Genomic DNA, 20,730 nt, shown 5'->3' with positions numbered 1-20,730 from the left:
AATACCAATAGTCCAAAATCACCTTCAGAAAAATGTCACAACACCAGTTTGCTTTTTAATGTACCACAGAGTGTGCACCCAGTGCTCTAAAACTGGGGATACTTAAAATAATCCCCTTCCTACAGAGCCGATTTAATGCAATCTTTTAAAGCAGGAATACTTAAACTGAAAACCTCAGTAACACAGTTAAGGTAACTGTCAGCACACATCTGACAATTAGCAAGCACTAATTTTAAGAGACGTATTTACATGTCAGAATTGATTACATCAGCTTTTCAAGGTTCTTAAAAACAAACAAATATGATGCGCAGCAACATACCTGCCAGCATATGGAAGACACAACCAGAAGGAGCCTTTCTGTGTAAGTGCAAAACCTTATTGCTCGGCAGTTCATACAGTCCAGAGACTTGGATTCCTTTTCACACACATTTTGCCTCTCCTTTGAGCAGAGAAGGAAAAAAAGAGCTGTGATTTATTCCAGACAGCTTAACTTTCACTTTTAGAATAGAAAGAAACTATTGAAAAATCATGTAAAGCAACATATATTTCCTAATTAAAAGCCAGATTGGAAGACAGAGCTCACAAGTACTGTATGAATAAATTACATTCTGCATGGCTCAGATCTTCATCTATGATGATACTGGAGTTACTTTAATTATTGATTAAATGATTGAAAAATTACATTTTCTGCTTTGAAAGATACTGCCGGTATCATAACTTCCCTGAAAAGGGGTATGCTGGTTACAGAATCATTGCACAGTAAGAGGGCAAACCATTCTTTCATTTCACCTCATATTAATATCAATCCAATCTAACAATATTTATTAAAATTCTGTTCTCTAAGCATCTGCAGTAACTTGATTTTTACTAAGTCTACTCTCCTCTCTTACAAAGAAAGTCCCAGACAGTAAAATAAAGGGATAGCAGAAGCAATGATATGGGTGCTATGTGCTGATCAGTTTTTACAGTCCCCAGAATTTCTACAGTGTAACAGTATTTTTTTTTCCCCTAGGAATGTTAGAAGGAAGCCCCAAAACATTGTGGAACAGTCAAAAACACATCATGTGAACACTTGTACAGTATCAAACCTGACAGACTGTCCTGAGGGGCCTGATCCTATCAATTAACAAGTTGTGCAGTGGCATGCTCTGCAGTTTGTCAAATAAGGCAGTAATGTATTATGGATGCTCCAAAGAAGATTGATGACTTTTTGCCATTTTGATGACAATCCCTAGTACTTATGCTCTTGTCTTCTTGTGAAACCAGTCCTCAGAGTTTGACTCGAACTCAGAACACCATTTTTGACTTTTAGCATCTGTGCAAGTCAAATGACTGTTGCTGAGAATACTGACAAAATTCAACAGAATCAGGCAGTTTGAAGATGGACAAATTGATCACTCGACACTGCAAGAGTATTTTCTAAGTGAAAACAGTACTATGAAAAATATTAAAAAATATAATCTAAAGAATCATTTTGAGAAAAGTAACAAGGATGGAGTACAAGGGGTGGGTTTTTAAGAGCTCATACGCTAAGGAAAGATATGAACACTGCAATGTCAAGGCAAAAACTGGCCAATATCCCAAGTAATTTTAAATAGCAGTAGGAGGATGAGTTTTCAGGATTTTGTAGAAACTTAATTGTCTCTAGCATCTTCAAAAACAGACAAAAATAATCTGGATTAAATCATAGTCATGAGATCTTCACTCATTCATATTCTGCTTCAGTGTATCTTCACTTGATGTTATCTTTATGTTTATGTTATTGTTGCAATTGTCATTTCATGAACTGACCTGTATGCTGGTCAAAGACGAAGATAGGTCCCACGCTTTAAGAACTCCAGTTACAGACACAGCAACCAATGAGTCTTCTGTGAAAAGATAACAGCAAGATAATCAGTTTGAAACAGAGTCCAAACAGTGCCAAACAAAAAGAAAAACCTTGGCATAGACACTGGTGTGCCACATAGCACTTAATCTGATGGATTCTACAGGCACTGTTTCAATGAATTATGAAACAGCTCATTCATACTTAGAAATACAAAGCATGCAAGCAAACAGTGAATAATTTTGTCCAACCACCTACGTTCCAAACAAAAATAGCAGTTGTGTGTCCATAATTCCCCTGATATTACCAAATTAATTTGTACTCATCTCCAAACAACAAGTTGCTTACAGTTGTAGAGGTCATTTCTTCTTCTCTTTATGAAACAAAGAATGAAACATGACCAGCATGAAGGGTATTATAGACACCTTAAATTCTAACAATAGAACAATGTCTTACATATAAGTGCTCTGTAAAACATGTTTGAATATTTGCTAATCTAGTAAGATCCTACAAGTCATACAGAAATATTTCATTAAATTAATTGGTCTGTATTAAAATCTATACTGCATACCTTGAATTCTTGCAGAGCGAACAATACACATACAATTTATCCAATCAGAAGACTGAGAAGACAAAGTGTGCAGAACACTCAAAGTCTTAGCATCAATAATAAGAACATCTTGATATTCTCCAAAACAAAGAAGCCAGCCTTCACCTGTCATTCGGAATGAGCAATGGTAATACTGTGCAAGTGGAGAGGAGAGAGTCAGCATAACAAGCTCAGGTGCATGCATATCATTTACATTAAGCGTATCACAGAAACATATTCAACACTCTGAATTACTAAAAATATATACTGAATTACACACATGAAACAGTAGAAAATTTTGGTAGAATTGCAAGTGTTCCACATAAATTTATTACAATTCAATATACGTTTAAATTTTAGAAAAAGGGGACTTAATACTGAAATCATTATCTGCCCTGCCTAGCAACTAGGATTTTTGAAAGCATTAAAGATGTTAATTTCATTGTAAATTGCTAAACAGTTTGGTAGTGACTTCTGAGAGCTCATCTCTTCCAAACATCTGATAAAACTTCATTTATCAAGAAGGACAAAGACTGGGGATAAGTCAGGTAAAAATGCAGAGGATTCATACTGAATTTCCAATTATTTTCCAGGAAGAATTTCTACTCCACAAGATATTTTCAGTATGATACTAATTGCCCTCCCATTCAAGAAATCCATTATTTCTCAAAAATCAAATAAAGGAAGAAACACATAGCAAAGGGCTTGATAACAGGGTGCACCTTTTTTCCAGATGTTTTATATGTTCAAAGATATTTTTCTGTACTTCCAGTTTGGGTTAGATAGTTTTCAAAATATCAGTTAACTAATTCAAGTCTGAAAATAGAGGTTCCATAAATAACTGGGAATGGGATAAGTACCATCACAGAAATGAACAATCAGATGGAGAAATGCTCAGAAACAGGAAGAATTTGTAACTGTTACTCAAATATATAATAGGTTAGTCCTCAGTATATATAATCAGTCAGTCCTCTAATGAGAAGATCCCACTTCTGTTAAGATCCCACAAATGGTTAGCAGTTGACCTTGGTGTTAAGTTTCATTGCAAATTGGAAGTATTGTTTGTACTGCTTGACATCTGCCATTTATAGTACAACTATTGATGCTGAACAAAAGGAACATACTAAGCCAGATAATGTCAACCAAAATGTTTTTAAATAATGATGCTAAAACAGCACACACTACAACTCCCAGACAACAACATTCTGTGTGAAGTGATACTTTTTGAACTTGTCACAGAAAAAAAAAAAGAAAAAAGCATTAAAAACACTCAAAAACAAAACAAAACAAAACAAAAACACAGCCAAACAATATCAAAGAACACAAAACAATTACTAGTACTTGAAGACTGTATTTTAAGAATTGTTTCTTGTCCTAGCTACAGAATTTTCTTTCTTAGGAAAATTTTGTTCCTAGGTGCTCACACTGTCCTTTCACCATCTTACCATGCTAAAATCATAGACAAAAAAAGATCATTATAGAGAAGTAACACAATTCTGAAAGTATCTGCCTACTTGAAGGAAAAGAACTAAGCTTTTCCTCTTCTTCGCAGAAGCATACAAATCACCAGATAATCAGCCAGGTCACATCTGCCTGCTTCTCTGTGGAACATCTCCAAAACTATTAAAATCTAATAAAGGAATACACAACACAGATCACACCATACTTCAAATACATAATTGAGCATTAAAATTATGTGTACTTAAACACTGAAAGCATGTTTTCTATCACGTATGCATAAATACTAAATAGAAAAATGGCTTACTGTTCTTATACATGTATACATGTACAAGTAAACAGATTGTTAAGAAGCTATTCATCTATAGTGTTTCTATTTTGTGATTTGGCCACAGTTTAAGAGTCACATGAGAACTCAGCAAAGTCCCAGATTGCCATCATTCGGAGATTTAATTCCACTATAGACTTCTTCACTGAAGATGATCATCATTTTAATTAACACGAGTTCTGAGCTCTTTTACTGGTATTTCCGCAAATAAAAGCATCTCTGAATCAAACCCTTGTGCTAGGCTCTAAATCACATTTTAAACACCCTCATATTCCAGTTCCAGTATATATTTCGTGCGTACCTTACCAGTCAAGGCAGATACTTGAAATGATTTGAAGATTTAAAGCAGTTTGGCCAGTGAGAAAAAGCACAACAGTAATCTACCCCCTGATTTCTGCAGTGAATGAAAGAGCATTTTTGGTAGCGAGGCAGAGCAGTCTTGGAGGTTAGTCATTAAGGTATTTTTTAAACCCATTTGAAAGGTTTTGATAAGATCTTCAGCAAACTCGCTCACTATGCCCAGACTGCTCATGCTTCAGAAATAGTTCATCCAGAAGCCAGCATTAAAACTTGAAGCTCCCATGCTATTTTAACAAAGGACAAGAGTAAAGATTACAAGACAACTTTATTTCACATCATATTTTTAAAATACATAACTGAGATTGCATTCTAGACACATGTGGCTTAATGAGAATCAGTTTGATTTGATTAAGGAATACCAAGTCATAGTTATTTTCTCAGAAGGAATCTAAAAGGAAAAAATTACATACAACTAGTTTTGCAACAATTTTCTATGAATTATGTTTAGAACTGTATTTAAAACTATGTATTTCTGAAAAAAAAAATAATAGAGGAAAAACTCCTCTTGTAATGAAGGGAGATATTTCATGAAAAGTTTCTATACTTACATAGATTGCTGTATGCCTATAAGGAAGCTTTGTTTTCTCAATGCACAGTCCACTAGTGACATTCCAAACACACATCTCCCTGCCAAAGATAACTTCATATTATTCTCTGTCATTTCCACTCAATTGGATGCAATAATTTTGTGCCACCAAGTTTTTCTTTAGTGCTGTACTTAAGTGCAGCCTGGTCATTTATGTGGCTTTTTGTTACAGATTACTGGGTATGAAAACGTTGCGGTCATTAGCAGGGCATGACATACAGTATCTGTTGCTTTTTGTTTTGGTAATTACACCCTGCTACCTCGCAGCAAACCTGACTTTAAGGCCAACTCTGGTCTACAACAAATTGTAGGCGCACTGCCATTATAGCTCGTCAAAGTGTCACTATAACTATCATTCGTTGGAACGACATCCTCCTGAAAATGATTCATTCAACTGAACTTAAACCACACGTTTTGAAACACATAATGCATCTTCTGCTGCAGGCTTCAGTTCTAGGGAGGAGCTGACGCCCTCAGGGAAGAAGAAACAGTGCCACCATGAGGCTGCTGCCGAAGTCTCTTGGCAACCCTAATGTCAGTTCTACTCCATAACATGTAAGAGCTGTTTTAAAAAGTCTCATTAGCTAGTTTTCCCCCTCACTGAAATATTGGTCAACACACTACTGAACTAGAGTACAACAGAAAAAAAACACTAATTTAAATGTTGTAAATGAATTTTTACCCGGCTTGTAGTCATAGCTCAGCAATTAAATAATAATCTCTGCTTCAAATTTTAAATCATTATATTCATGATTTCCCAGATTACATTCAAAGGCATTTTTGATAAGAGGAGTTTTCAACATTAGGGGGAAATATTTTAATATATCAAAAATACTTAGTAACTTGCATTTTAATCTACTCATTAATTTTTTTTCACTTTTGCAGGAGTACAATCTATATATGTAGTATGTCAGAGTTCATAGAACAAAAACAATAACTTTTAGTCTTCAGTAATCATTTCAAGGCAGTGAATTACTTCTTGTTTATATCAGAATACATGAAATTTTACCACTTCAGTGAAATTGGTATAATACATACACATAAGCACACACAAATTAGATCAGAATACAGCTTCAGCATCTGTATGCTGCACTTAATTTACTTTGCATTTAAAAAAGGAAGTGATGCAGCATGTTGATAATACTGCCCTACAGCACATTCCACAAGTAGACACAGGACATGAGTGAAAACTTATGAATAGTGGATTAAATTAAATTACAAGATTTCCATGTTAAAAGTACCCATAGTGACTGATAGTCATTCTTCTGGAATAAATCAGTTAATTCTGATGAGGGATTTAGAGTGAAGAAGAAAGGAAGTATCTCCCACACGATTTCCTCTATCCCCAGTGCAAGGAGATAGAAGCTTGAAAATGGCAGAGAACTGAAGGACTCACAGGCCAGAAAATAGTTTAATTCCATATCTCCTAAAGAGGAGGCTTCCTGTTTGTACTTCTCAACTTCATATTGTAACCTTCCAGGGATAAGTAATAAATGCTCTGCATTTACTCAGTATAGAATTTAAGCAAGCAATAGTTCTGCGGTTTGGAAAGCAAGTATTTAAAGCAGATAGAAAACTGTTTAGACCTAGCAATATTCATTCCAAGCAAGCCCTATATGACAGAACCTTCAGAATATGAATGTATGTATGTATCACATCTATTGCAAAAACCTCATTTGTTTCTTAACACATTTTATCACAGCTTTTTTGGAAATAGCATCTTTTATTCCAGTATGATCTGTAAACGATATTGCACTAAGAGAACTTCAGAATTAAGATGAAAGATCAGTTCACTTCTGAACTCTCGAACAGAATTGTCAGCGAGCAATCAAAAACTAGTTCTGAGGTTCTCCCATCTTTCTTTTCTGATGAATCCTTAAAGCTTAGACTGTCCCACTAGGCAGACGGAGGTAAATAGTTTGGTTAAAATGCCTGAATCACATTGCTCAGTTAGCCTCTCCTTGCAAACTTAAGTTTGAGAGAGTTAAAGATCCTAGTAGCTGGATGGAAAGGATAAACAATGTTGTCAGTGAGAAAGTAGCACCCTTAAGGCAACAAAAGTTGTAGCTTGAGAGGGCAACTGACAAGAGTTCGTCATGGGAAGAGGTTTTAACAGAGCTGCCTTGTTAATCAAAAAAAGCGAACCTAAGATGAATGAGGAATCAAGCATCAAGACAAAGCCTTTTAAGAAAAGTAATTAAGGAATTAAAAAACTAGCTCTAACTGCTTTCAAAAGCTGAAATCCTCAACAGATAGGCTTCAGATTCCAGCACAAAGGATTATAAAATAGTCAAGAAATAAAAACTCTCATATGTTACTCTGGCAGTACTGCAGAAATTAGTTTGATTGAAGTAGAGTGCCAAATCACAACAAACATACAAGAAAATCTGAAAGATCACGAAGCTCAAGGGACATACTCCAAGACAGCTGATTCAATTTAAGTAAAAACAAAGAACATTAACACCTTTTATTCAAGAGTTGTTTTTTTCTGTGCTTCCAGGTGTGGTCACTGAGCAAGCACAACCTGCATCAAATAGATTAGCCTCCTTCCTGATTCAATTCTTGAGATCAAATTCCAGAAGAAAAAAAGTCATCATGATACTAAAATTCTGAACCTCCCAAACCCTCCCTCATACTCTGTTATTGTCCATTTCAGTGGGGCCTGATTCTTGAATAACTCATTTTCCTGACTACTGACTGGTTACCTGAATTTGCCGAGCTCTTCTATTGCCTAAGAGATGAATTCTTGGTTAGCCTATTGTATACGAGAAATAGTCATTATCATAATTGCTATTCTTTTTATATAATCAAGAAAGTGGATGAAAAACTTTCTGCCAAATGCAGAATTTGATTTATGTTTGATGTACATTTCATGATTTGAAAAATAAATTGAGTATTCAGTTACCTACCCATTTTCAGTAGCACTCACTACATATGGCTGTTTCTCAAATTCTCTTGCCTTTGCCAAACAAGTTACAGAAGCAGTATGGCCAAAAAGAATTTCTTTAGATGAAATCTAGGAGAATAATACAATGGTTTAACTTAAACAGAGCACTTAATAAACTACCAAGGTCTAAAAGCTAGTAAATCCTACTTTTAGACATTATCAGTAATTGACAATGTACTTTATATTCTTATGTTCTTCAGCTATGTTTCTGAAATATACAGACATGTGTACAGATCATGCAAGTTTGCATGCTGCCAATAGGAATTATAGTCTTTAATCACTGCTGTCTAGAAACCGCTCCTGAAAAATTTCTGGAGTGTCAATAGTGTTATAGAACAGGCAAAGCACAGAATCTCTCTGGCCTACACTATGCTGCAAAATGAGAAATGGCAAGTGAAGCAGGGAGTTGATATAGCAAAGTACTTAAGCATGTATTAATACCGTGTGTTTAAGTTACACCTCTGACTAGGATGAGCTTCATCTCATACAAAAATCATCTTAATGGGAAAAAAGTATCAGCATAAAAGCATAAACTAAAATGTCAAGATATGTTCAAACTGAAATGGCACAGCAAAATCCAAGAATAGAACCATCACTAAGAACACAGAATAAAAATTTAGAATTGCTTTGACTTCGTTCCACTTTCAGAGAGGTGGACATGAAATAGAATAGTAGTAACTCAACAGTAGTTTTGCAGTTTAATTATATCATAATTAAATATTTAATAAATGAAATATAAAATTAAATATATAATAATTAAATAAAATATATCAATACTTCATCTTTTATCTTGAAATGACAGGCCATGGTCAACCACTGTATTAAAGAAAAAAGATTTCACAGTCTAAGAACTGCAGTACTTGTATGTTTACTTACAGCAATTACAACACAATCTCAAAATAAACATAAGTCAGCAATCATCTATGAAAATTTTTCTAATGTCTGCAAAAAATTGGTTACTCATACAGGTGCTTTAACATTTACAACTTTGCTTCATAATGTATGGTTTATTATAGGAAACTTATCTTTAATAATTAATTTAAATGCAAGAGCCTAGGGAATTCACTGTTGATAGTAAAAGATGAAACCTCAATTCATCACTTTGGTAGAAACAAACCTTTAATTCTGATGAAAGATCCCAGAGACATATTTGCCCCTCTTGACTTCCTGTAACAATAGTCTGCTGGTCATCTGTAATCATAATGGCAGTGATGCTGTGAGAGGGAGCAATTCTCCCCCACACTGCCACAGCTGGTATTGATACCCTCATAGCTCACACCTGAAAACAGAAACAAGCCAAGGTGAGGTGATTTTAAGCCACATGGAACATAAAACAAATAATTAAAATAAACAACCACCAAATAAGCAAAACAAAACCACAACAACAGAAAAACACACAACACACTTGAGAAAAAAACAAACAAAAAAAAAAAAAAAACACAACCAAGCAATTCAATCAGCATTTGAAGAGGGGAGCTCTGAAAAGCTGATGAAGGAGACTGGCTTTGCCAATATCTCATTAACGCTTTTATTAATAGCTTGAGAAGAAAGAAGGGACAGAGAAGTGCTGCTATTTTAAATCTGTGCTGTGCCAAAAAGGACAAGTACTACTACAATGTAAGCATACTCTGCCCTACATAACATGCCTGAGCTCTAGTGGGCATATGCCACTCTGTTTTCTTGCTGATTTAGTTTGGTAGAACTACCATACTTACCTTACCTCCTTCTACCAGGGGTGTTAATCATGCTCAGCAGCAAACTATCAGAGCACAGAAGTTGGCAGGTGAAAATGGGTATCAGTAAAGAGTTCATGGTTCCTCAGAAGGTAAAGGAAGATGAAGATAGTGGTGGCTGGAAGGAGAGAATGGATTGAGGGTGGTCAGGAAAGCAGAACCTCCTAGAGACACAAGAAGTCCAATAGGAAAGTATGAGGCTGAGACATAGCTGGGAAATGAGTTGTTGAACACAACAGTTAATTCATCCTAAATCACATGTGCCTTGTCTCAAAGATTTATCAGCATAATAGATTTCAATCACTACTAAGAAATTGAAACTGTCCAAAATGACTACTGGTCACTAAATTCCTGTGAACTAAGTATGTAAGAAAATATTCCAGTGTACATACTAACAACAGTACAGAAGTTTTCCTTTTTACAAAAAATTCAACTTCTCCACATATAAAATTTGACACTTGTTTGTTTTAGAAACTCTTCAGCCTTCTGTATTTGCTTCGCTTCAATCAAAATAGTTGATAAAAATGCTGTCTCAATGATCGCATAAGCATTCTACTGCATTTTTCTTGCCTTCAGGTTCCTGTATTCCTAAGCGTCCAACATCTTTCTACAATATACCCAACAGCGTCTTCAAAATGAAAGCCAGCAAGTAGCAGAACATTATTTGGTGCTTCAAAGACAGTTTTACCTAAAAAACTTCTATTTGTCCTGTCAAGACAAGTATTCAGGGAACTTAACACACACAATTACATTCTTTGGGTCATGTTACGTGAAAGGACTGGTTGCTAAAGAAAGGCGTAGATGAGCAATACCTAGCAGTGTCTTTACATGAAATATTCCTACAATAAAACACCACGGTCTACTTGAGTACAATTGCAAACTACTCCCATGTGTAAAAGCTGCCTCAAGATTCCCCAGTTAAGTGGAGTATCAATACTCTACCCTAGGGTGCTCTTTCATTTTTCCAGGAAACCTACACAGATGCTTCAGGAGCATCTATTTACCTCCATTCCCTTTCAATTTATTAGAAAATAATGCCAAAACATTGTTGTCTTCTTCTAGCTCTTGTCAGGAATGGAGAATGATGTGAAATGGACTTGTGCCAATCAAAAAACTCCTCAGAAAACCAAAATTCTCTTAAGCTTTAGTGAAGACAATTTTGACTCCCACTAGCCCAAGAAAAATGGACAAATAGCTGAAGGAGTCTCAGCAACGTCAAAGTGTTTGCATACATCACATATTGACATGAGATGAAGAGCTCAGTGACCGAGACAAAGGACTGAAATGGTTGGTGTGGCAGTCTATCAAGGCAGGTCAACCTACCATACAATATCAGCCAGAACATCAAAAGCAGAAGAGGAACCTCAAAAATTAATTACAAGAATTTCTTCAGTAACTCACACACAGCATACTTTCTAATTTTGCTGTGGGTATGCATCAAAATATTTAGAGAAGCAATTGATCTCAGCTTTAAAATGACTTCTCTCAAACTTACTTTTATAAATTTCTGGACATATTAAGTATAATGCTTACTGAACAAGAGTAAAGTCTTTTTCTTTATCTTAGTGCCCTGAAAAGGAAGGTGTTTTATCCAAAGTCTAAAAACATATTTTTAGGTATTGGCTAGACAACAGAACTTCACTGTTTTTATGATCCTTACAAAATGGTGTCTTCTGAGTTAACAATTGAGCGATAAACCAAATCCTTGGTCTTTAAAGTGTATTTTCTCCTGAATACCACATAACCATTTATACTTGTGCCATGGGAACATTCAGTTAGTGTAAAACACCATGCAGCAGCAGATTGCAGGTTCATATTGCATTGAATAAAAACCTTAAGTCGTGTTTTCATGTGAGAGAAATACAGAATCAAAATCAATATTCTTAGCACACCTACTGCTGAGCAAGTGGTGTGTAGTGGAATTAACTACAAATTGAAAATTTAAATCTCTAGAATTTGTTATTATTGAACAGGGCTGCTCTGAAAGTAATGCCTCCTATTTTGTTGTGTTGGCCCACAACATCAGAGGCAGATGGTGGTGGTGTGGCAGCAGAGGTTGAACCTTCCCACCAATATTCCATTACATTTTGTTGCTAAGTGACAGATGGCAGCAGAGGGGCAGTCTGATGGAACACTGTTTGAAGCAAAGGGGTGGAACTGAATTCCCACGTGCAAAAGAAATAGCACCTGCTGACATTCATCAATGCTTGTTGTATGTTTATGGAGACCAACCAGTGGAGGTGAGCACAGTGAGACAATAGGTGGTGCGTTTCAGCAGTAGCAACAAGGATCATGAAATGCAAGCAGTGTTTCAGATGGTGATGAACAGCTGATAGACTAGAAGGTGACAGACAGCATCAGGACTTTCCCCTTTGTCTTCTTACCAGTGAGTGCAAAGACTTCTCCATTGTCCTTACATTCTACAGCAACCTTTGGGACAAAAGGAGCCTTGGGAGGAAGTAAACGACCACTCCAAGGAATAACAATGGATCTATAGTGGACTATCGCGATGCTAGATGGCTAGCTGACATTGAAGGTAGCCAGATAAGGCTACGTCTGTTGGGCAATTATTAGGGGTGGATAGGATAATGAATTTGAGAATGGAGTGAATATGCAATACACGTGAAAATATAACCTGTTCACGAAAGATCAAATAAAAAAGTTCAAGACAAAGTGCTCAGAAAGTACTGATGAGCGGTGTCTCTTGGGATAACAAAGGAATGATTCTTCTGGACTTCCTAGAACACGGGCAAACCATCAACGCTATCACATCATGACTGATGCTCACTAAACTGAAACCTTGAGCTTCCAGAGTCAAGCCAGAGAAGTAGATAATCTCTCTCTTGCAACACAATATGGGCCAGACCCCATACGAATTTGAAGGCCATGGAACACATTGCCGGTCTTGCCTGGACTATCCTATCACACACACCATATAGTCCAGATTTGGCACCAATGAAAGATAGGCTATGTGGGCAACATCTTCTTAGGAGCAACATCATGGTAGCAGCTGTGAAACAGTGGGTGGCTCATGCTGCTGCACATTTTTACAAGCACGACAAACAGGCTCTTGTTTATTGCTGATGAAAATGCATAGCTAAGGGTGGTGCTTATGTTGAAATAGTGTTTTATAGCTGAGAATGTACTCTATCAAGTAGTACTACTGTGCTCTTCGTATCTGTTGTATTTTCCATGAAATAAATAGAAGACATTACTTTTGGAGCAACCTAAGATAATCCATTTGTACATTTTCAGACCGTAACTTATGAATTTATAAACAGATATTACTCTGGACAAATCATTCTAAAATCCCTTATATGTAATTTTTCACACAAATTTTTTGCACTTTTGTCCTTGTGTTGTGACTGAAGTGCAAGAGAAATAGAAGACAAGGTATACGAACTTGTGTTAATATAATTGTCCTTAAATCTTCCTCCTCCTCTTAACTTTCTTTAAGATCAAGATATTGATGTACAAGATAAAGAATACTTTGCATAAATGTTTTGACTCTACAAATACCACAACTGCCCTAGAAACACTGCATGCTTATTTGCACAAATGCATATTCACACTTTGTCTGAAAATATTAGTTTTATCAAAGGTATATAGTGAAGCTGATAGCACTTAAGGCAAAATTTCTTACTTTTTAAAAGCAAATAATTTATCAAACTATTCCTTTAAAGAGGTAAAGCATTTCCACAAAGTCAAATACTGCCCAAGGCATTTCTCGCCTGCATGTAAGCTTATCAGCTCATGTTAAATTCCTCCAGCTTTGCCCATTCAAGCATGTCTGATTCACAGTGTTAACTCATAATCCAACTTTAAATCAGGTTCCTCAGTCATGTTCCCATTTCTCTCTGCTTGCAACCTAATGAACTCGTTCGTCCTGCCTTCCTCTGACTGCCAGAAAGTATTCCCTCATAACAGTAAATTTTTTTTTGTTCTTAGTTAAAAATATACTAGTTCATTCCATCTATAATGTCACTTCTCCACCATCCTGCCCCTACTTTTATGAACACATCTTACCAGAACCACAGCACAAGCCTCTTAACTTTGAAAATTATCACAATTTGTACAGCTTAGAGGACTTCAGCTGTACTTTTTTAATTTGGACCATTTATACAGCATCAAAACTTCTCTTTGAGATGCTGAGTACAACTGTTGCTCTAGAGAAGCTGCTATGTATTTAGAAGTCCATTCAAAAGACATAATAAAGCAGAGAGGAGGAGAATCTTCCTAAGCACGTATTCACACCAAGTTCAAGAGAAAGTTGAGTATTCTGTTTTGCTCCCAGTCAAGTCCAGAGTTTACATTTAGTATTTGGCTCTGCATTTATTTGTAGGCAGATCTGGCTCAAAAGCATAAAGGAAGCTTTCTTTTACTTAATATATGGAAAAATATTAAACTATTAAGTACAGTTATAGGAATCATTTCATTAAAAAAAAACATTCTGAGTGCAGACTTCAGAATTCATTGGTTCCAGTGCATGTCAAGGTCTTTATAACTAGGAAGTTAACTTGCCTGAGATGTAATCTCAAATTGTTCAAGCAATAAAACAATCGTTCTGGCAGAATGCTTCTTTTCATACCTGCAGAACATTCCATGATAAAAGCAACCAAACAGGCATTTATAACTTATCTGGGGAAGGAGAAAGACTGTATACATACATAAAATTAAAGAAAAAAAAATCACCCCACAGGTAACAATCACAGTGTCAGGAATCCTTTTCTGGCTTCTTACATTTACTTATTTTGCATTTCCTAAGCAACCTGTACTGTCAACATGGTCAGTTGTTGCAAAATCCAGTTACATACACAATGATCAGTACAGGCAGAAAAAGAAAGCAGAAATTTTTATACAATCTTGGAAGTATTTTGAGATGAGAAGCACTTAGCTGTTCATTTTGGGTTCAAAACTCAGATATTTAGGCAAACTGATTAACAGTAGCTATTGAAATTGTATGAAGGCAACATGCATCTTCAAGTCCATCAAAATTCTGTTTGCCCAAGCATTTATATACTTGATAGTTACATCAAACACTAGTTGCCCCTTCAATCTTCTTTAGTTTTATTATAATATTATGGCAAGAAGCTAAGTTTAATTAGAGACTGGTAGGTATTCACAACAAACCCTTAAGGATTTCTGTCTATTCTTTGCCTTTATCTGCCATTTTATTAATATTTTAGTTGGTGTAAAAACTTTACTTAAATACTGCATTGACTTTCAGTCCCTATATTCTGTATAGCTATGACAACTCTCGGATTTTTTCTTGTCCACAATATAGAACAAGTCCAACTAAGAGTCACAAATACCAAAATATCCTTACAAGGTTTTCTCTCTAAATACAAGTGACCTAATGCTGTACTTGCAACTTTCTGACATCACGTTGACGCCTGCAATGCTGCTCACAACTTTACTATAAATTGCTCTTCAGAATCCCATTGTATTCATGAATCTGAACACAGCAATATTTTGCAGTTCGTGAAACAGCAGAGTACATGCAGGTTTTTATAGGTTTAAGCAATGCAGTAAATTAGAAAAGAAAATGAAATACTGAAAAAGAAACTTAGAATAGAAATTAGAATACAATAGAGATGAAAAGGCTCCAAGGAATAAGACTATTCTTTGTCCCACCTCTTCATGTTTTAATACATTTTTCAAGAATGTGAACCATTATACGCCTTTCCCTTTACTTGGCTTTGATAGCTTCCCCTCATTCTCATTCTGGAGACCCTGGCTGCCACTACACTGCTAGTTTAAGATTTAACGGGACTTCTTCTGAGACCTGCCAGGCCTACATCTTCATCAGCATGAGGAGTCACTGCTGAGTGACCACCAGATCTCCCCTGGGGTGTGACTGCGCTGCTTTTACAGTCCAAGGGAGCAAGAGCTTGGGACCAGGAATCAATACAACTCATTTTAACTAGCAAGAACCACCTAGTAATACCTTGTTTGTATTTCTTGAACGAGTGACACAAAAAACACTTATTTCATTCCACACAGTAATTCACCACAATCAGAAGGAGCACAGTAAGGGCAACACCATCTCCCAGCTGCTGATTACATCAAAGGTTTGCAGCACAAATTCAATTTTATGATGTTAATCTCAGCCTGCCACTCAGAAATTTTCTCTGAGGGATATGATTTTTTTCTCTGGATTTCATTTTAAGAATGATTTTCTTCTTCAACAATCAATAAAGATATGTTTTCATCAAAAGACTCTATCTTGGCAGAATTCTATTGGCCATTTGAAAAGCTTTTGGTGACACAATATTAATTAAAATAGTTTATTTTGCTTCTAAACTGGAAAATGGGGCAGCAAAAACACCAGCAACTTGGAACTCTTGTGCTGTACGCATTGTTATAGGGTACAGTAGAATAACCTGCACCTCCTTGAAGTTAGCACTGTTCCATAACCTATTATTTTAAGCTTGCTATAAAAGCATTGTGAGACACATTTTTCCAAGCATTAAAAAAAAAAACAAAATTCTTGCAAGATTATAAAATCCCTTTCTTCCACCATCATTAAATGCTTCAACAACAAAAATCTTGGATATAATAGCTGTCTACATATTTGATAACCATTAATGCTTGTGAGCTAACAAACTTCTTTTAAACCACATACTAAGGATCTTGTGTATATGCAGTTCATTTGGAAAAAATATACAAGTGCTCAGAGACATAAAAATGTAATTGGAAAAATTATATTTGTTTTATTGTCTGCAATTTTATCCTAACATCCTATCTAATAGAATAGTTGTCTGTAAGAAAAGGTTTTGAGCAATCCTTCAAGTGCACGAATTCTTGGCCACTTCCAAAATCTTAAGTATATAAACAGTATCGCTTAAGTCTTCTGTGGAGTTACTCATTTAAATGGTGAAATGTGTTGCTAAAATGGCTTTAGGAAACTTATCCCTCCCTTCTTACAGAAAAGCATGTGGGAGAAGACAGCCATCAGTACCTGCAGAAGTTTGATTTCTACAAAGCTACATCTTATTGACATACATACATGTTTTAACCTTAACTTTTATATATGTTATTTGTACATTATGTTTATCTGTAAGGCGCTTTTTTTTTTTTTTTTTGGCTTTTAAGTGCTGCTTCCTTGTGCTAGCAAACAAACAGCTTTGTGGATTTTTCTATTAATTACAAACAACTCTGCTCAAATGAATTAATGTCTTTTAAGGCATTTAAGATACCTACATGCATCAAAGGGTCTGCTAAGGTGGTTCCACCTCCAAGTTTGTGACCTATACTCCTAGGAAAACACGGCATAACAAACTTCAAGTCCGTGTCAAGAACTCTCACAGATAGAAGCCAAAGCCATGTATCACCTACAAGAACTTCAATGAACTTTCATTTTTATGAAACACCATATTCTGTAACAAACTAGCCATAACTAAGCCTACAGAATTCATTATTTACACTGCTTTAATACAGAAGAAAATCTAGCAAGGTCAAGATGTTAAACCTGAAAAACTTAAAAATAAATGAAATCCCCAAGAAAAAGGCAGCAAATATGCATCAAAGATTGAGTCACTCAGTTTGTCTTCCCTGAGTGACCTTGAAGTCACTGAAGATACATCATCAGAAGGGTGTTGGTCTAGGTTCATCTACACTATACTCCAGAATGTTGAAACAACAAACAGAATTGGAATCAGATGCTAGAAATAAAACATTTCGCCAGCCTTTGGCTTTTGTATAGTGATGCAATAATCACTAATTAGTAGCGTAATCAAGCACATCATCATGAAAGTTTCCCAACTGTGACTATTTGAGAACTCTTCATTTTCCCTTTTGCTCTTCAGCTACTCTTTATTACCAAACAGGCCTCTACACAATGTTCCCTCCTGTGGGGCACACAGCTGTTTAGTGTAAACAGCCCTGAATGATTTATAATATACACACAGCCAGACCATTACAAAGACACAGTTTATTATGAAGCAAAATCAAAGTCCGAACCTGACTCAATCCTTTGCAATGCATAGATTGCACTCCTTGTTACAGTATATTTCTAATTTTAACATTTGAAGTGTTTAATGAGAAGCTTGCTCTTGTCGCACCATCAGCCTTGAAAGCAGGACAGACCTCTGGAGCAGAACCAGCTTACACAACAGTAGTTTTTGTAACGAGCATTCCTAAACTTCACATATCCTTAACGAAGGCATTTGCAACTTGGTAGCTACGAACACATTCAGGAAACACCACTGTGTTATGTAATAAAGGCTGGAAAGACTACTAAGAACATAGTCCAGCAACCAGCCCACGCCTCTGACTGCTTGAGACCATACCCTTCAGTGCCATATTTACTCTTCCCTGAGTGCCTCCAGGGCAGCAACTCCCCAGCAACCTGGGCAGCCTGTTCCAGCGCCCAGGCACTCTTTCTGATTTCCTAATATCCAACCTGAATCACTCCTTAGGGCTGTGCCTTCTCATCCTATCACCGTTATCCAGGGGCAGAGGCTGAGTCCCACCTCACCACAACCTCCTTTCAGGGACCTGCAATTGAAGCAATGACTGAAGAAAGAACGGTGACCACAGGGCTCTAACTGAGCCCGCTTGATTAACTGAGCAGAATTCCTAACCAGAACCACTGCTAAAAAATAAGGTATGGAAGGTGTACATACATCTCCAGATATTTTGGAATCTAAACACCCACATCAAACAGAATTAAAGCTTAAATACAACACAAACATAGAGCCGTTGCTGACAGATACGCATTACAGTTAAAAGAAAAAGTTAACTCCACTCGAGCAAGTTCCCCAGCCGGCCAGTGCAATGAGAAGGGTGGCAGAGGCCGCGCACAGCGGATCTCGCCCTGTTCTCCCGTCACCCTGCACAGCCCGAGCCCCGCGCGGGGGCTGCAGAAGCAAAGGCTCGGGTACAGCACGCGCCTCGCCTCGCGCCGTGGGGAGGCTGCACTCCACACTCAGCGATGCGCTGACAGGAGCCGAACCGGGCCGGCACGACCCCTTACCTGGAGCCGCTCCGGGCACCGCGAGCGAGGGAAGCACCGAGGGGAGAGGCAGGGAGCGAGGCCAGGCTGCCTCCTGCTCCAGAGGAATCACGCGCGGCTCTGCGCCCGCCGCCGAACGTGGGGCGGCAGTCGGAGCAGGGCTGGTCCGAACCGCCCGCAGCTCGCTCCGCCCGCAGCCCGGTCGGAACGCAGAGGTGACGCACTCGTACGGCAGCTCTCCACCTCTATAGCTCGAGGGGAAAGAATAGGGAACCAGAAGAAAGGAGAAACAAAACAAGAAAACAAGAAGAAAAAAAAAGAAAAAAAAGAAAAAAAGTATGTAAAAAATGAAAAGTTAAACTTTGGTGACGCCAAAACAGCTCGTCCATCTACCCGCCTCTCGCTAATGAGGCGAGGTCGCGCCCCACCCAGGGCAGCTCCGACAGGTGAGCCCGCCCCTCGGAGCTCCCCTAGCCGGTGATGGAGCACAGGTGATGTTTAACTACCGCACAGGGCAAAGAGGTATTGCGCTTCTGCTTGCCGCAGCGGGACGCAGGTGTTCCGTGAGGGGCGGGCGGGGCGCGGAGCGGCCGCTGTGGGCTCCCAGGTGGGCGCTGCGGGGGACCGTGATTCCAAACAGGTGTGGGGACCGCGCCTGAGGTCAGCGCGAGGCGGGTGGGCTCTGCGCGGGGCGGGGGGTACGCGCTGCTCAGCTTCGAGGGCTTAAAGGGAGCTTAGGTGGGTTGAAGTGAATAGAGAGCGAGCCAAGAGGAGAAGAACAAGTAGGTGAATGTGGTGTCGGTTCACGAGCGTGCGCTTTTCTTGTTCTGCGCGGCAGACATAATGTAGCCGAGACCTGGAAGTTGTTGCTGTGAGTATCCAGTATGGGCTGGCCGCGGTGTGTGCTGTGAGTTTGTCACAGATGCTGGAAAGCTCTTACGGAGTTGTGTAAAGGGCTGCAAACAAAGCTGTGGGAACCGGTGTTACTAAAGAGTTTGTGTCTCTAGGTCTGCTACTTCCTGACTTTGGTTTTTTTTATGTTTACTGGAATTATATTAAAACGTAAAAAGTCCTGAGGGGTATAAAGAAGTTTGGTTTTTAGTGCCTATGGTTTTCATATTTTAATGCAGTAACTACTGTGGTGCTTTATGTGCACTGTTTTTATCTTTGTTTTATTGAACTCGAACATATGTTGGGATGTTTCCCTAAGGCATCTGCTTTGAGATAAAGAATGATATTCTGAAGTACGTTGGTGTGATTGTAGCCTTCATCCATAGGGTACATCATGGAGGCAAGAAACAACAAAGAAAAGAAGTTTGTAGAATTTGTGGAACTTTGAAATGTGCTTCACCCTATCCCCCACTAAGTTCTGCATTTCAGCTTTTGCAAGATACATTGTTTACTTGAAAATGTATTTTATTTCTTCTAAACAACTTTAGAGATAGAACTTCTAATATGTCTAATGCTTTTTCATTTTGAGTAACTTCATGTATGGAAGTTACTACCACTAAGAATAGGACCCTAGTGTGAATGGAGTTGTTTAGTTAAATTGCATTCCTATAAGTTATATAAAATCAAATATGATATTTTACGTGAAAACTTTTAGAAGTGCTTATTTCTGGGCTTGTTTCTGGGTTTTTGGTAATAGTCATACTGAAAACAAAATGTACTCACTGTAGTTTATTCTTAGAAAATGAAATACTTTTATGTCGTTTTTCCGTGTGAACTCTTGTCCTAGTTTGTGTGAAGTATGAGTCAAGATCATTGCTGACACTTCTGAGTGCTATTTCTGAACGTGGCTAAAACTGATTCTGCACTTGAGCTCAACAGAGATCACTTTTGTCTACTGAAGAAAAGGAGACCTCTGGACTGTTGGGATCCAGAATGCAAGGGCAGTCAGTAGGTCAAAAAATGTGCAGAGGATAGGGGTGCATCCACTGAATGAAAT

At 37.6% G+C, this 20,730-nt stretch overlaps 2 protein-coding genes across 9 annotated transcripts in view; one reads left to right on the top strand and one right to left on the bottom strand.

Annotated features, from left to right (window-relative positions):
• WDR72 (WD repeat domain 72) overlaps nt 1-18,982 on the bottom strand; it is a 107,009-nt gene extending 88,027 nt beyond the window's left edge. Inside the window, exons 1-8 of one of the 2 annotated variants that reach the window (XM_031555262.2) lie at nt 18,804-18,934; nt 9,809-9,944; nt 9,211-9,372; nt 8,056-8,162; nt 5,109-5,187; nt 2,397-2,568; nt 1,792-1,868; nt 320-439 (exon numbers count right to left, since the gene is read on the bottom strand). In XM_031555262.2, coding sequence (XP_031411122.2) covers nt 320-439; nt 1,792-1,868; nt 2,397-2,568; nt 5,109-5,187; nt 8,056-8,162; nt 9,211-9,363 — 708 coding nt within the window. In that variant the 5' untranslated portion in view covers nt 9,364-9,372; nt 9,809-9,944; nt 18,804-18,934. Of the gene's footprint in view, nt 1-319; nt 440-1,791; nt 1,869-2,396; nt 2,569-5,108; nt 5,188-8,055; nt 8,163-9,210; nt 9,373-9,808; nt 9,945-18,803 lie in introns of both variants that reach the window. The other variant, XM_019619384.3, reaches the window with a different exon arrangement.
• Nucleotides 18,983-19,146: 164 nt separating this feature from the next.
• UNC13C (unc-13 homolog C) overlaps nt 19,147-20,730 on the top strand; it is a 171,847-nt gene continuing 170,263 nt past the window's right edge. For 3 of the 7 annotated variants that reach the window (XR_014885973.1, XM_085234277.1, XM_085234275.1), the window contains exon 1: nt 19,147-19,304. Coding sequence is in view for 2 of the 7 variants with exons in the window: in XM_085234277.1 (XP_085090403.1) it covers nt 19,277-19,304 (28 nt within the window). In the remaining 5 variants the exon portion in view is untranslated. The other 4 variants (XM_085234281.1, XM_085234278.1, XM_085234280.1 and 1 more) reach the window with 3 other exon arrangements.

This window comes from Meleagris gallopavo, chromosome 12 (assembly GCF_905368555.1).
Source record: "Meleagris gallopavo chromosome 12, MGAL_WU_HG_1.1, whole genome shotgun sequence".
Classification (NCBI taxonomy): Eukaryota; Metazoa; Chordata; class Aves; order Galliformes; family Phasianidae; genus Meleagris; species Meleagris gallopavo.
The sequence above is the reverse complement of the archived record's forward strand: the minus strand, read 5'-3'. Positions and strand labels throughout refer to the sequence as shown.